This window comes from Oncorhynchus keta, chromosome 25 (genome assembly GCF_023373465.1).
Source record: "Oncorhynchus keta strain PuntledgeMale-10-30-2019 chromosome 25, Oket_V2, whole genome shotgun sequence".
Taxonomy (NCBI): domain Eukaryota; kingdom Metazoa; phylum Chordata; class Actinopteri; order Salmoniformes; family Salmonidae; genus Oncorhynchus; species Oncorhynchus keta.
The window spans coordinates 1,346,633-1,364,627 of record NC_068445.1 but is presented as its reverse complement, the minus strand read 5'-3'; the positions used below and the strand labels follow the sequence as shown (position 1 = coordinate 1,364,627).

At 39.4% G+C, this 17,995-nt stretch overlaps 1 protein-coding gene across 2 annotated transcripts in view; it reads right to left on the bottom strand.

Moving 5' to 3' along the window:
• Positions 1-921: 921 nt before the first annotated feature.
• The window catches only part of LOC118357995 (cysteine dioxygenase type 1-like), a 22,243-nt gene continuing 5,169 nt past the window's right edge, over positions 922-17,995 (bottom strand). Inside the window, exons 1-5 of one of the 2 annotated variants that reach the window (XM_035735330.2) lie at positions 7,714-7,931; positions 5,955-6,032; positions 5,215-5,369; positions 3,030-3,199; positions 922-1,721 (exon numbers count right to left, since the gene is read on the bottom strand). In XM_035735330.2, the coding sequence (XP_035591223.1) occupies positions 1,692-1,721; positions 3,030-3,199; positions 5,215-5,369; positions 5,955-6,032; positions 7,714-7,883 (603 nt within the window). In that variant the 5' untranslated portion in view covers positions 7,884-7,931 and the 3' untranslated portion in view covers positions 922-1,691. Of the gene's footprint in view, positions 1,722-3,029; positions 3,200-5,214; positions 5,370-5,954; positions 6,033-7,713; positions 7,932-17,995 lie in introns of those variants that run through there. The other variant, XM_052478485.1, reaches the window with a different exon arrangement.

Genomic DNA, 17,995 nt, shown 5'->3' with positions numbered 1-17,995 from the left:
ATTAGGATAATGTTGGTAGAGGAACTATACTTCCATTATTTTCTCAAGTTTCATTCAAATATCATTAGGCACACAAGGAACACAAACTACGGTACATTTAAAGTGTTCCTCCTATCTCAGTTACAATTGCCTTATTAATTCACCTCATTAAAACTGGACTCTTATCATCAAACACACAATCAGTGTAGCATATACCAGGACAAGACTTTATCACATTCAATACTGGGACAAATTCAGATTAACACATTCATAAGATTGTTTCAAGAACAAATGTACGACACATGCAAACATTTGTTAAGTGAGAACTTATATCCATATATATAATGTAAGTGGGTTTTATATCAGTAATGTCAAAAACATTTGGTTTGTTGGAGAGTACAGATTGATAAAATAAACACACACACAACAATTTCTCATGACATATGTAATGTTTAATGGTCAACAGTCAAAGCAAGGCTTATCATTCACAATATCTTCTTTCATGCATTTTAAAGTTGTGTAATTTTGGCAACTACTAATTATTTAAGCCTCCAGATTTGGGCTGGATGTGTCAATGTTTAGTTCATACATGCATAATCTATGAGCAGAATTACTGTCTGACCTCAATTAGCTACGAAATCCCAACATTTTCACCATGGGCCAGCCCCCTAGCAATTCGAGTTATTGCCAATGAGCTTCAGCCCCTCACCATTTGAGTGACAGCCAGCAAGTTGCACACACAGCAGAGCAATGACGTGGTGCACTTATGAAATAGTACACAATTTCCGGGGACCACTTTTGGCTCGTGAGCTCTACTTTCAGAACTATTGGCTAAAAAGTATACAAAAGTACTGTAGAATCTCTTTAACCGACAATGCTATTGTGGCACTATGTTGTAAACTATATAAATACATCTACAATTAAAACAACAGGCAAAAAAAATCCTGAGAAAAAGTGAGAACATTGTCTTTATTATAATACAACCCTGCCCCTAAAGTCCAGACTCTTCTTGACTGGTCTCCTAATACATAGGCTGAAAACCAATGAAACACATTCAAGAATGACACTGAAATAGCTAATACCAATTATCACCCCTTCTCATCCCCAAAAACTGAACACAGCAAATATAAATTACAGGCATCATATTTTCCAATACATTTATAAAGCTTTACCTTTGCCAAATGCTCTAATTTGACTTTACAAACTATTTCATGTTACATCACTATTTTGACAAGTGTTAAGATCATTTTGTGTAAAAATCTATACCGCAATAAAAGTGCTCCATTGAGTGTAAAACTGTTGATCACAGATTGATTTTAGATCATCACTTTATGTGATTGAATAGACAACCTATTTCCACTCATACATTATACACTTCAACCGTCCGCCGTAACAGTCCAAAAGTGTGGTTACAGAGGTCATAGACACATAGGAATGCTGTTATTGGGAAGGGTTTCTCCTCAGGCCTACCAAACAAAGACCAGATTCAATCCATGGCTGAGCCTATTCATGCATTCATCCTGTGCTCATCAGTTTTTGCCAAGCTCACACTGGGCAGTGATAAAGCCATTCTAACTACCCACATGTCCTTTTGAAATGTCCGCTCCAATATAAACGGTTGTTTAGTTGTAGGTCCGCATTTTGCTTCTTTGCCGTGTCATGTTGACTGAATTTACAACATTGTCATTCCAAACGCAAATGTCTTCAGCTTCTTAGTTATTTTCTTGTGAGACTGTGGTTTCCTGTAAAAGACAAATGAGCAGTAAGTTAGACAATAGCCCGAAGCATCATGATATGCATCAAAGGAGAAATATGAGAGGAATCCAGCACTAAACCAATATTTGAAACCTGAATAAGCATTTATTTTGTCAATTCATTGAGGGGAGAGGTGGTAAGGTAAGTGGTAGATCATTGTGTGCCCATACTCTTCTTATCTTATCCTATATGCAAGCGATGTTGTAATAGTGCTGGCCAGACAGTGGTTTGGTCAAGGTAAACTTGTGCAATTTGTGGATTTTAGATAAGCTCTCCGCTGTTGGCAAACCCCAAGCAGAACTAGTCTGGTTCTGTTCTAGCGTAACAGCACACAGCTAGCCTGAACATTAAAAGCAGACTCCAACCTGCCGTATAGATTAATAGCTATTACTGTGTGGAATACAGTCTTTTTGTTACACATCTGGCGGCCTGTGGAAACAGAATCCTGAAATTCTTAAAACTAACTTTGAAATAATAAACTTAAACGCATAGAAAATGCAGTAAATGTATTTTAAAATACTAGGGGAGTGTCACTGAATTGTTGATTGTACTGTTATTTAAATGGGTGGAAACGACTTAAGACTTCCTGTGTAATTAAACATCTGTAAACATTTGGAAGGAAACGTAAATGTAGCCGTAACAGTACGGATGTGTCTGCAGGCAACGGAATAGATACGTTTTACAGAATAGTGTGAAGCGCTCACAAACCAGGTGTTGTTGAGATACCAAAACACATATCATCTCATTATTCTATAGTCACCAAAAAATGAACTTTTACAACACTCAAGTTGAACAATACTTTTTACAACAATGCTGTTAGTTAATGAAGGTCCACACACCATAAAGTTTTTACAGCTTTCAAAAAATGTTGTTTTTGTAATTCCATTTTAACTACCTAAGATAAGCCGGCAGCCATTTTCAGGACTTTTTTCCCAAAGACATCCATGCGTAATTCATGGGACAACAACAGGTTGTTTCAATAAAGTTCTGGGACAATCGAATGAAATATAATGCCTGACAGTACTCTGTAGACTTTCAACAGCAAGCCACTTGAATAATATAAACAAATTTATGACACCTTTCACCAATACGTTCACAAATTGCAACACTCTCCTGCACTTATCCGCTTAGGTAAAAGAAAGTTGTAAAACTTTACCTCAGCGATCGGAGATAATGTCTAGGGTGTTAACACTTAATAAGCCAAAATTGCAGTCAGAAGAGCAGGTAATGATATGGCTATGATAAGCTATACATCTATGGTTCTGTGTTTGGTCAATTTCTGAAAGAAGTCTTACAAATGGAGTCCTCTCTCCAAATTTGCTCCAGAACGTCATCTTGACAGTGTTCTTGTGTCCAGTCCGCTGGTCAAAGGTCTGGCAGGTCTTGAAGGGGGGACTGTACAGGTGCAAACTGGCCGAACATTCGGTGTGACTGGCGTTCTCTACTCTGTGCAGCCCAAAGGAATCTAAAACAGGTAAACATCACACTTTTATAAGATATGGAACCAGAATGTGAAACATTCACGTAGAGGTCGACCGATTAATCGGCATGGCCGATTTATTAGGGCCGATTTCAAGTTTTCATAACAATCGTCATTTTTGGATGCCGATTACATTGCTTTCCATGAGGGAACTGCGTGGTAGGCTGATCACCTGTTATGCGAGTGCAGCAAGGAGCCAAGGTAAGTTGCTAGCTAGCATTAAACTTATCTTATAAAAACCAATCAATCTCCACATAATCACTAGTTAACTACATATGGTTAACTAGCTTGTCCTGCATTGCATATAATCAATGCGGTGCCTGTTAATTTATCATCGAATCACAGTCTTCTTTGGCAAACCGGTGATGATTTAACAAAAGCGCATTCGTGAAAAAAGCACAATCGTTGCACGAATGTACCTAACCTTAAACATCAATGCCTTTATTAAAATCACTACACAGAAGTATATATATATATTTTTTTTACCTGCATATTTAGTTCAAATTAATTCATGTTAGCAGGCAATATTAACTAGGCAAATTGTGTCACTTCTCTTGCGATCATTGCACACAGAATCAGGCTATATGCAACAGTTTGGGCCGCTTGGCACATTGCGAACTAATTTGCCAGAATTTTACATAATTATGACATAACATTGAAAGTTGTACAATGTAACACAAATATTTAGACTTATGGATGCCACCCGTTAGATAAAATACAGAACGGTTCCATATTTCACTGAAAGAATAAACATTTTGTTTTCTAAATGATAGTTTCCGGATTTGACCATATTATTGACCAAAGGGTCGTATTTCTGTGATTATTATATTATAATTAAGTCTATGATTTGATTTTTGATAGAGCAGTCTGTCTGAGCGGTGGTAGGCAGCAGCAGGCTCATAAGCAATCATTCAAACTTTACTGCGTTTGCCAGCAGCTCTTAGCAATGCTTGAAGCACAGCACTGTTTATGACTTCAAGCCCATCAACTCCTGAGATTAGGCTGGCAATACTAAAGTGCCTATTAGAACATCCAATAGTGTAAGGTATATGAAATACAAATGGTAGAGAGAAATAGTCGACGCGTCATAATTCCTATAATAACTACAACCTAAAACGTCTTAACTGGGAATATTGAAGAACTGGGAATATTGAACCACCAGCTTTCATATGTTCTGAGCAAGGAACTTAAACATTAGCTTTTTTTACATGGCGCATATTTCACATTTACTTTCTTCTTCAACACTGTGTTTTAGCATTATTTAAACCAAATTCAGCATGTTTCATTTTTTTAATTGAGACTAAATAGATGTTATTTATGTATTATATCAAGTTAAAATAAAAATGTTCATTATTCATTCATTATTGTTGTAATTGTCATTATTACAAATATGTATAGACATGTATATAAAAATTGGCCGATTAATCGTTATCGGCTTTTTTAAGTCCTCCAATAATCGGTATCGGAGTTGAGAAATCATAATCGGTCGACGTCTACATTCATGTATCACATAGCTGTGAGTTCCGCTTATGGTAATTTCACACCAAACACAGCACATAGACCAAACAAAGCCCATAGAGTATACATTAAGAATTTGTATAACACGTACCAACCTTTTTTAACATATACAACCAGATTTCAGAATCAAATAAATGAAAGTGAAGATATTCAGTAAGTGAATGTTTAGAAAGATATACTGATGAAACTTGACCATATTTTCCTATTAACAAACATACAATTATGACACTTTAGAAGCTATTTTTATAAATGTTCTTGGTCCTAGGGTCATGAAATGCTCAGAGTACATTGAGGGAAGTTGCTGCGTTCAATAAACAACAAAAAATATTTGTAAAAACAATTTGAGAAATTGCATTACGACATTTTCATCAGACCGTGATGATATTATGTATGTATTATGTATGCCTCCTCATGTTGTCTGACACACAATGTTGAAGAAATACTAAACTGTCTTACCATTGATAAACTGTAAACTGTCTTACCATTGATGTAGGCACACTGGTTTGTTTGCAGGATTCTCTGAGATTTCTGAACCATGTTGCATGTTTTTTTATCGGGCCATTCAAAAAGCGTCTCCTTAAGCTGGCCTTGCAGCAACTTCATGAAACAGTGGGAGTCTGTGTGGTCATGGATACTGCTGCAAGTGGTGGAAAACAGACAGTCTTAGAATGTGGGGCTCAGCAATCAAACATGTGGTTTACATGTATGTACACCACCATTACTTCTAAGTCCTGTTTAAAGAGAAACTCTCTGCCTTTTGTGTTGGATATTACACATCTACTGACAAAAAGTATTAACTTAACTCCTCAAACTATATTAGCTACAATCTGATATAGTATTCCTTTCATTGTGCCTCAAGCAACGTGACCAATTGTTCATATCTGTTAAGTTTCAAAAGGGCAATTTATTATATGGTTACCACAAATGTATTTATCTTTATGAAACTTGCATAACGTTGACGTTCACAAGAACATTGGACTTTGTTATCTCCATACACTTTCTGCCTGGAGCCCGTTTCTTCATTTCACTAGACCTATACTAGTGTTTTTATCTGACAAGTCATATATTGTAATTACACTGGTTCTGTCAATATTTATGACACTATCAATATATACACTGGTATAGACATAGCACCTTAATTACCACATTAATTCTGAAGTAGAGGGATTTAATTGCCTCAGATCAAATAAGTTGCATCATTGTTTTCTAAAAAATGTCTTACCTGCCGTGACCCTCTCCCCAACAAAGTATCATGAGGTTGAACTTTCCATTCCCTTCATCCACCAGGTTCCTTGTGTACCTGGAACACAAATATAAAACACAAACAGAAGTGTGGGTTAGAACAAAGGTAGTGCTTACCCATTCAATTATTGGGAGCATATATAGGGTGTGCGACTGTCTTTTAAATGACGACCACTCCAACATTTTGGGGTGTGTGTCAACTCGTGATTTTGACTAGAACAAAGGTAGGACATCCACTGCTTTTGTTCACTGAAATTTAGGAAACTGATTCATATGGTGTAGCCACAAACTGATTTCTGATTACTCCAATACTGTAAATGCAAAACATCTGGCACAAATACAAATGCCAAGCAGTGACATTCACATTATTGAATGCAAGGCTCATTAGTTTGCACAGTCAGTTGGGGCATAATTATCTTGAGTCTTACAGTCATTACAGTTACAGTTAGCGCAAGAGTAAGACCAGAGGAATAGGGTTTTGAACGGATGGATTGCAATGTATTTTGTACTCAGTGGTGTGACTCATTCAGAAAACTTTAAAATTATGTTTTTGCTCCACACAGTTTTATCCACCAATTTCCACAATTCTGTCCAAAGACCTATAAATGCTACTCTCAAAATCTTAAGTGATTGACCTATATACATTTATTAGGAGTACTGACAAAGGAGTATTAATATCAGATGATATAGAACCGCATATGGCCCAGTTCATGTCTCTAATCATAAATTATATTTAATAGCGTAATAGCGTAAGCAACACGTGCATTACGTCTATAATGTAATTCGAGCCATCACAGACAGACATGTTGTTCCCTCGTTTTGCACGAAAAGTCAATGGGTACACTAGTCACGTTTTTGAGCGCGTAGAAAATCGTGTTCTTGTGGCAGCTGCAACCCCATACCGCAAACGCAAAAGGAATCTGCCTCTAAATTCTGATTGGCGGACGGGTTCCCACCCTCTATTTACCCCCACAAGAACCAAAACAACTCCCAGTTTATGGTGCAAGCCGGGAAAACTGTGGATAGAGCGTTTTCTTTTGTTGAAGCACACAATGAACTCATTTTGAAAGTCTCATTCTGTTGTAAACATCTTCGAATGTAACTTTTTTGAACGTTTTAAAGTGAGAGCATGCATGCTAGGCTATAACTGACAAATATTACATCTATTGCTTACACCTTTTTACATGGCAAAAGTTTAATATAATTATGCTTTTTTAGCCTATTCAAATTAGTTTTGCAGATAAAATGCCACATGTGGGCTATATTAACAATATAATATATAATACAATCCATAATTGCACATATATTATGAGACATCACATTAAGTTAAATAAAGGTTAAATCAAATGTAAATAAAATGGCTGTTTAAATCCCCTGAGAAGAAGCCTTTGTCATGCGTTGAATATGTTTAGGGCCTTTGCCTGCTGATCATTTGTGCTACACCTTTGAAGTTAAAGTTAGCACCAGCACCCCACTAATTTCAAGTAAATTACTGGAGTTTTTGCAATTCATTGTAATACTATTCGTTGCAGGATTTCACGATAAGGTGATAACTGCATATAGCCTAATTAGTGATGTTTGTGTACAGATTTTTTTTTTTTTTAAATAGTACGTTTATCATCAGACCATAGAATATCTTTTAAATTAAACAGGCATACTCAATCTCAACACAACAGGAGCCATAATAATACTTTTCCAAATAATAAACATAGGCCTATTTATTCGTTTATTTTTTTTACCTGAACTGGTCGAATTTTGCAAATTTCATCCATTCCTGTGGATTGCTGTCATATGCTTCCATTATATTTTGCACCTCCTCCACATTGATATTGTCACTTTCAAAGATTTTATGCAAAACTTTGATCAGATCATCAAGAGTTTCTGGTTTCATCACTTCGGTTTGCTCCATGGTTCAGTGCGTATTTATCCCGGCAAGCTTGCTTTCTAACTAACTTTTGAGCATCGCCTAGTCTTTATAGAGGCGCCTACTCTATTTGGGGCCAACTGTTGTTGGACTGTACCATTATGAAAAAGGGTGAACATATTAGTTAAAATATGAAAACCTTTATGGGAATAACATTAACGTTGTAAATAATAGCAGGTATTTTATTTACAAGATACACTTAAGTTCTTGGTGTTAAAATATTATTCATTATTTACCCCCACATCATGAACTTGGACCAATCCTTGCCTTGGCCGCAGCTGTTAACAAAATCTCTTCTTTCTTTTTATCATTGTTTTATTTGGCCTTGACTTCTGCAATAGCCCCCTTGCCCTCTTAATTAGGCAGGTCTTGAGTCAACGAGTCAGAGAGAAAGAGAGAGAGAGCTAGAGCAGAGTTTTAGGAGCCTAATAACAAAACAACGTGATATCACTTGTGAGAAAATTAAATCAAGAGTTTAATTTATATATATTTTTTTTCACTCTTTCAGACAGTGACATTGATTTGTAATAATACGTATTAGTTATTATTTTATGCTAATAACAGCATTAAGAAAAATCATATTTTGTTATCATTGTTGGTTAAATAAGAAGAATAGGCCTATCAGATCATAACACCACCTAAGCTTTTCATACATCTGTGCAAACTACCAATTTGGAGCTCACATCCAGTCATTTAAGTGTAATGGCGGTTGGGCAGTGAACTACACTGATGAGTAAACCATGCCTGAGACCTGAAAAGATACTCGGCGCCCCGAGTAAAGGCTTTAGCTCAGTGGGCTAACACAATCTCGTGGAGCAAAGTTACAAACCACTTGATCACATTGGTACCATGTCACAGATTCACAGTGGTGTAAATGACTTAAGTAAAAATACTTTGAAGTACTACTTAAATATTTTTTGGGGGGTATATAGAATGGCGCCAGAGCGGATGGCTGCTGTTTTACGGGCTCCTAACCAATTGTGCTATTTTGTGTGTTTTGCATTGTTTGTACAATATTTTGTACATAATGTTGATGCTACCGTCTATTATGACCAAAAAGAGCTCCTGGATTTCAAAACAGCAATTACTTACCTCAAACTGGACAAAGGTTTTTCTTTGATGAATCGGCCGCAAAGGATATAATGTTGCTCCCAGAGAAGGCCAAAATCCCTGTCATTCACATGAAGAAAATAATGAAATACAGGGGGCGGAGAGCAGGGTGCCTTGTGAGAATTTGTTGGTGACTGTGTAACCTGCCGCTTCCATTCATTCTATAAGCCAATGTGCAATCATGGGAGAATGAACTGGATGAGCTCCGTTCGAGACTATCCTAACAATGGGACATTAAAATTGTAATATCTTACGTTTCACCAAGTCGTGGCTGAATGACGACATGGATAATATACAGTTGGCTGGGTATTCGTGCATTGGTAGGACAGAACAGCCACGTCTGGTAAGGTGAGGGTCGGAGGTGTGTGTCAGGACCCGGTTACGAACCCGGGTCTCCGGAGTGAGAAACAGTCACTTAACCAACTGAGCCACGAATAGTCGGCAGAACCCAGAAGATGAGGCAGACACAGCAGTACTTGAGACGGTGTATTTAATGAAGTAAAAAGTGAAGTCCTTCAGGAAAACATGAAACTCCACAACCTCAAAAGGAATTCCACAAGAACAAAGGTAATACTCCAAGACAAAAAGGTAAATCCACAAGGTGGTAGGTATAGCATAAAAAGCCTCAAAAGATACTCAAAAAATAAATAAACAAGAACAAAAAAAGAATTCCACAAGAGAGTCCACCGGGATCAACAAGAGTTCACAGAATACTAGGGCTGGGTGCTAACATACAAACACAGAGCAAAGAACTGAGGAAAACTAAGGGTTTAAATACAATCAGGGGAAACGAGGCACAGGTGCAAATAATAATGGGGATCAAGGGAAAACAAAAGGTTAAAAAGCACAATGGGGGCATCTAGTGACCAAAAACCGGAACAACCCTGGCCAAATCCTGACAGTGTGTCTATTTGTCAATAACGGCAGGTGCGCGATTAAGGTAGTCTCAAGGTATTGCTCCCCTGAGGTTGAGTACCTCATGATAAGCTGTAGACCACAGTATATACCAAGAGAGTTTTCATCTATATTTTTTGTAGCCGTCTATTTACCACCACAAACCAACACTGGCACTAAGACTGCACTCAACAAGCTGTATAAGGCCATAAGCAAACAAGAAAATGCTCATCCAGAAGTGTCGATTCCATTGGCCGGGGACTTTAATGCAGGCAAACTTAAATCCATCACATGTGCAACCAGAGGAAAAAAAAAAACTCTACACCACCTTTACTCTATACACAGAGACGCGTACAAAGCTCTCCCTCGCCCTCCATTTGGAAAATCTAACCATAAATCTATCCTGCTTACAAGCAAAAAGTAATGCAGGAAGTACCAGCGACTCGCTCAATACGGAAGTGGTCAGATGACGCGGATGCTACGCCTTAAGACTGTTTTGCTAGCACAGACTGGAATATGTTCCGTGATTCATCCAATTCCATTGAGGAGTATACAGGTGTACAGGGGTAGCATGTAGCCTAGTGGTTAGAGCGTTGGGCCAGTAACCAAAAGGTTACTAGATCGATTCACCAAGCTGATAAGGTAAAAAGCTGTAGTTCTGCCCCTGAACAAGGCAGTTCACCAACTGCTCCTAAGCCATCATTGTAAATAAGAATTTGTTCTTAACTGACTTTATTATTATTTTTAAATACCACCTCAGTCACTGGCTTCATCAATAAGTGCATCAACGACATCATCCTCACAGTGACTGTACGTACATATACTAACCAGAAGCTACCGCTTTCAAGCAGAGGTACATTAATCCGGACGCTTATAAGAAATTCCGTTATGTCCTCAGACGAACCATCAAACAGGCAAAGTGTCAATACAGGACTAAGAATCAATCCAACTACACCGACTCTGACGCTCGTCGGACGTGGCAGGGCTTGGAAACTATTACGGACTACAAAAGGAAACCCAGGTGCGAGTTCTACCAGATGGGCTAAATGCCGTTAACGCTTGCTTCGAGGAAAGTAACACTGAAGCATACATGAGAGCACCAGCAGTTCCGGATGACTGTGTGATCATGCTCTCCGTAGCCGATGAGAGCAAGAACTTTAAAACATTCACAAGGCCGTGGGGCCAGACGGATTACCAGGAATGTGTACTCAGAGCATGCATGGACCAACTGGCAAGTGTCTTCACTGACATTTTTCAACCTCTCCCTGATCGAGTATGTAATCCCTACATGTTTCAAGCAGAATATATTAGTCTGTGCCCCAGAAAGTGAAGGTAAACCTGTCTAAATGCCTACCGCTCCGTAGCACTCACATTGGTAGCCATGAAGTGCTGAACATGGCTCACATCAACACCATCATCCCGGAAAACTTAAACCCACTCCAATTCACATACCGCCCCAACAGATCCACAGATCTCAACCTCAATAGCACTCCACACTGCCCTTTCCCACCTGGACAAAAGGAACACCTATGTGAGAATGCTGTTCATTGACTGCAGCTCAGCGATCAACACCATAGTGCCCACAAAGCTCATCACTAAGCTAAGGACCCTGGGACTAAACACCCCCCCTCTGCAACTTGATCCTGGACTTCCTTGCGGTCCGCCCCCCAGGTGGTAAGGCTAGGCAACAACACATCTGCCATGCTGATCCTCAACACGGGGCCCCTCAGGTGTGCGTGCTTAGTCCCCTCCTGTACTCCCTGTTCGCCAATGACTGAGTGGCCAAGCATGACTCAAACAACATCATTAAGTTTGCTGACGACACAACGGTGGTAGGCCGACAACGATGAGACAGCCTATAGGGAGGCCAGAGACCTGGCAGTTTGGTGCCAGGACAACAACCGCTACCTCAATGTGAGCAAGACAAAGTAGATGATCGTGGACTACAGGAAAAGGAGGGCCGAACATACCCCCATTCACATGGAAGGGGCTGTAGTGTAGAGGGTTGAGAGTTAAGTTCCTTGGTGTCCATATCACCAACAAACTATCATGGTCCAAACACACCAAGAAAGCTGTGAAGAGGGCACGACAACGCCTTTTCCCCCTCAGGAGATTGAAAAGATTTGGCATGGGTCCCCAGATCCTCAAAAGCTTATACAGCTGTACCATCGAGAGCATCCTGACCGGTTGCATCACCGCCTGGTATGGCAACTGCTCAGAATCTGACCATAAGGCGCTACAGAGGGTAATGCGTACAGCCCAGTACAACATTGGGGCCAAGCTTCCTGCCATCCAGGACCTATATAATAGGCGGTGTCAGAGGAAGTCCCCAAAAATTGTCAAAGACCAGTCACCCAAGTGATAGACTGTTCTCTCTTCTGCCGCATGGCAACCGGTACCGGAGTGCCAAGTCTAGGTCCAAAAGGCTCCTTAACAGCTTTTGCCCCCAAGGCAGAAGACTGCAGAACAATTAATGGCCACCTGGATTCTTTGCATTGACCACGCCCCCTTTGTTTTTACACTGCTGCTACTTGCTCTTTAATATCTATGCATTATCACTTTATCCCTACCTACATGTACAAATTACCTCGACTAACCTGTACCCCCGCACATTGACTTGGTACGGTACCTGCTGTATATTTAAACAGTCAAATTATTATTATTTTCTTGTGTTAATTTTATTTACATTTTTTTCTGTTTACTTTAGTTTATTTAGTAAGTATTTTCTTAACTCTATTTTCTTAAACTGAATCGTTGGTTAAGGGCTTGTAAGTAAGCATTTCACGGTAAAGCTTACCTGTTGTATTCGAGACATGTGACAAATACAATTTGATTTGTACTTTACTGTTTAGATATATATATAGATATATGCCATCTAGCAGACGCTTTTATCCAAAGCGAGTCATGTGTGCATACATTCTACGTATGGGTGGTCCTGGGGATCGAACCCACTACCCTGGCGTTACAAGCGCCATGCTCTACCAACTGAGCTACAGAAGGATATATTATAATATAATATATACTATATATATATATATAATATATAAATATATAATATAAATATATATACTATATATATATATATAATATATAAATATATAATATAAATATATATATTATATATAATATATATATATAAAAATATATATATAATATAAATATATATATTATATATATATATAAAAATATATATATATAAAAATATATATATATATATATATATATATATATATATTTTTTTTTTTTTTTTACACATTTTACTTTTACGTCACTACATTCCAAAATAAAATAAATAATATACTTTTTACTCCGTACATTTTCCCTGACACCCAAAAATACATTTTGAATGCTTAGCAGGACAGGAAAATGGTCCAATTCTCTCACTTATCAAGAAAACATCCCTGGTCCTCCATACGGCCTCTGATCTGGTGGACTCCCTAAACACACATGCTTGTTTGTAAATTATGTCTGAGTGTTGGTGTGTGCCCCTGGCTATCTGTAAAAAATAAAATATGTAAATGGTGCTGTCTGGTTCGCTTAATATGAGACATTTGAAATTATTTATACTTTTAATACTTAATTATATTTTAGCAATTTTATTTACTTTCGATACTTAAGTATATTTAAAACTAAATACTTTTAGACTTACTCAAGGAGTGTTTAACTGGGTGACTTTCACTTTTACTTGAGTCATTTTCCATTAAGGTTTTTTACTGACAATTCAGTACTTTTTCCACCACTGCAGATTCCATCAGTTTATCAGCTGCTGGGGTCGGTGTGGAGAGGGCGAGGGGGTCAAAGAGGGTGAAGTGAGACGTGAGGGTGTGGTGACTGGAATTGAACCATGCACATGCGATGAGTAACAGGTCTGAGACTTGAAGACTTGGGTCAGTGGTTCAATGCCAGTCATTGCCAGAGAAAGGGTTTAACCGGAGACATTTTATAGGCTCAGGCATTATGACGGTTGAAGGATATAATTTGGTTATACACTGTATATAAAAAAAGTATAAGTTGGTAGAGCATGGCGCTTGTAACGCCAGGGTAGTGGGTTCGATTCCCGGGACCACCCATACGTAGAATGTATGCACACATGACTGTAAGTCGCTTTGGATAAAAGCGTCTGCTAAATGGCATATATTATTATTATTATAAATTAGTGTTCCGATATTTCAGCCACACCTGTTGCTGACAGGTATATGAAGTCGAGCACACAGCCATGCAATCTTCATAGACAAACATTGGTAGTAGAATGGCCTCACTGAGGAGCTCAGTGACTTTCAATGTGGCACCATCATAGGATGCCACCTTTCCAACAAGTCAGTTAGTCAAATTTCTGCCCTGCTAGAGTGCTGTTATTGTGAAGTGGAAACGTCTAGGAACAACAACAGCTCAGCCACGAAGTGGTAGGCCAGACAAGCTCACAAAACAGGCCCGAAATGTCAGCACAAGAACTGTTTGTCGGGACCTTCATGAAATGGGTTTCCTTGGTCGAGCAGCCACACACAAGCCTAAGATCACCGTGCACAATGCCAAGCATCGGCTGGAGTGGTGTAAAGCTCGCCTACATTGGACTCTGGAGCAGTGGAAATGAGTTCTCTGGACTGATGAATCACGTGTCACCATCTGGCAGTCCGATGGACGAATCTGGGTTTGGTGGATGCCAGGAGAACGCTACCTGCCAGAATGCATAGTGAAAATGTAAAGTTTGGTGGAGAAGGAATAATGATCTGGAGCTGTTTTTCATGTTTCAGGCTAGGCCACTTTGTTTCAGTGAAGAGATATTCTTAACACTACAGCATACCATGACATTCTAGACGATTCAGTGCTTCCAAATTTGTGGCAACAGTTTGGTGAAGGCCCTTTCCTGTTTCAGCTTGACAATGCCCCCATGCACAAAGCAAGGTCCATACAGAAATAGCTTGTAGAGATTGGTGTGGAATAACTTGACTGGGCTGCACAGAGCCCTGACGCCAACCCCATCAAACAACTATGGGATGAATTTTTAACGCCGACTGTGAGCCAGGCCTAATTGCCCAACATCAGTGCCCAACCTTGCTCTTGTGGCTGAATGGAATTATGTCCCCACAGCAATGTTCCAACATTTAGTGGAAAACCTTCCCAGAAGAGTGGAGGCTGTAATACCAGCAAAGGGGACCAACTCCATATTAATACCCATTATTTTGGAATGAGATGTTTGGGGAGCAGGTGTCCACATACTTTTGGTCATGTAGTTTAGCTTATTGTCAACATTTGTCTTTAGTTAATATTACCATTGTATATCCTTTTTCACCCACTGCTATACTTTCTGTGGATCCTCCCCAAACTACACGGTGACTAAATTGAAGTCCGTGTAAAGTTTAATCATGGATGTTATTTCCCACCACAAAAACAGCCTGTAGGTTATCCAGACATGGTGCCATTTGTTCCCAGCTCCAGCTACTGGAAATGAACTGGGAAGAAATGAACTGTGTACAGTATAGGCATATAGATGTACAGTGGGGCAAAAAAGTATTTAGTCAGCCACCAATTGTGCAAGTTCTCCCACTTAAAAAGATGAGAGAGGCCTGTAATTTATCATAGGTACACTTCAACTATGACAGACAAAATGAGAAAAAAAATCCAGAAAATCACATTGTATGATTTTTAATGAATTTATTTGCAAATTATGGTGGAAAATAAGTATTTGGTCACCTACAAACAAGCAAGATTTCTGGCTCTCACAGACCTGTAACTTCTTCTTTAAGAGGCTCCTCTGTCCTCCACTCGTTACCTGTATTAATGGAACCTGTTTGAACTTGTTATCAGTATAAAAGACCCCTGTCCACAACCTCAAACAGTCACACTCCAAACTCCACTATGGCCAAGACCAAAGAGCTGTCAAAGGACACCAGAAACAAAATTGTAGACCTACACGAGGCTGGGAAGACTGAATCTGCAATAGGTAAGTAGCTTGGTTTGAATAAATCAACTGTGGGAGAAATTATTAGGAAATGGAAGACATACAAGACCACTGATAATCCCCCTCGATCTGGGGCTCCACGCAAGATCTCACTCTGTGGGGTCAAAATTATCACACGAACGGTGAGCAAAAATCGCAGAACCACACGAGGGGACCTAGTGAATGACCTGCAGAGAGCTGGGACCAAAGTAACAAAGCCTACCATCAGTAACACACTACGCCGCCAGGGACTCAAATCCTGCAGTGCCAGACGTGTCCCCCTGCTTAAGCCAGTACATGTCCAGGCCCGTCCGAAGTTTGCTAGAGAGCATTTGGATGATCCAGAAGAAGATTGGGAGAATGTCATATGGTCATATGAAACCAAAATATAACTTTTTGGTAAAAACTCAACTCGTCGTGTTTGGAGGACAAAGAATGCTGAGTTGCATCCAAAGAACACCATACCTACTGTGAAGCATGGGGGTGGAAACATCATGCTTTGGGGCTGTTTTTCTGCAAAGGGACCAGGACGACTGATCCGTGTAAAGGAAAGAATGAATGGGGCCATGTATCGTGAGATTTTGAGTGAAAACCTCCTTCCATCAGCAAGGGCATTGAAGATGAAACGTGGCTAGGTATTTCAGCATGACAATGATCCCAAACAAACCGCCCGGGCAACGAAGGAGTGGCTTCGTTAGAAGCATTTCAAGGTCCTGGAGTGGCCTAGCCAGTCTCCAGATCTCAACCCCATAGAAAATCTTTGGAGGGTGTTGAAAGTCCATGTTGCCCAGCAACATCCCCAAAACATCACTGCTCTACAGGAGATCTGCATGGAGGAATGGGCCAAAATATCAGCAAAAGTGTTTGAAAACCTTGTGAAGACTTACAGAAAATGTTTGACCTCTGTCATTGCCAACAAAGGGTATATAACAAAGTACTGAGAAACTTTTGTTATTGACCAAATACTTATTTTCCACCATAATTTGCAAATAAATTCATTACATATTCTACAATGTGATTTTCTGGATTTTTTTCTCTCATTTTGTCTGTCATAGTTGAAGTGTACGTATGATGACAATTACAGGCCTTCTTTCATCTGTTTAAGTGGGAGAACTGGCACAATTGGTGGCTGACTAAATACTTTTTTGCCCCGCTGTATACATCTATAGGTCAGAAGGACAAAATATACGGAACTAATCATTTTGCCCAATCGTTTTCACTTTTGTAAGAAATATCGGCAATATTAAGATTGAATTTCAGAATGAACAGTTGTGGCCAGGCATCATGACACTTTGGACATACAGGTAACTGCCAAAATCAAGGAAACATTTGAGTAAATTAGGGATATAAAGTATACTGATAGCAGCTGCAGGTATTGTTCTTGAGTTAATTCAGCAATTAACATCCCATCATGGTTAGGGTCATGTATAAAAATTCCCAGTTGCCCATTATTTAGGCTACCATTGCTAGAAAAGATCTCAGTGACTTTGAAAGAGGGGTCTTAAAGGAGTAAAGGGGATTTAAAGTGTGTGGGTGTGTGTGTGTGTGTGTGTTTGTGTTTGTCTGTCTCAGTCACCATATCAACCCAATTGAACATTTATTCGAGACTCATTCTGGAACGACGCCTGAGACAGCGTTTTCCACCACCATCAAAACACTAAATGACGGAATTTATCATGGGAGAATAGTGTAGAATCCCTCCAATAGAGTTCCAGACACTTGTAAAATCTATGCCAAGACGCATTGAAGATGTTCTGGCAGCTCATGGTGGCCCAACGCCCAGTTAAGACACTTTGATTCGAATCCCAGAGCCGGAAAGATGGAAAAATCTGCCGTTCTGCTCTTGAGCAAGACAGTTAACCCCTAACAACTGCTCCCCGGGCGTGGGTGACGTGGATGCACATCTCTGATTCAGAGATGGGTTAAATGCGGAAGCCACAATTTGGTTGAATGCATTCAGTTGTGCAACTGACTAGGTATCTCTAGGTGTCGAAAGTTTTTCACAGGGATGCTGGCCCATGTTGACTCAAATGCTTCCCACAGTTGTGTTAAGTTGCATGGATGTACTTTGGGTGGTGGATCATTCTTGATACACACAGGAGTGTTAAAAACCCAGCAGAGTTGCAGTTCTTAATACACTCAAACCGGTGTGCCT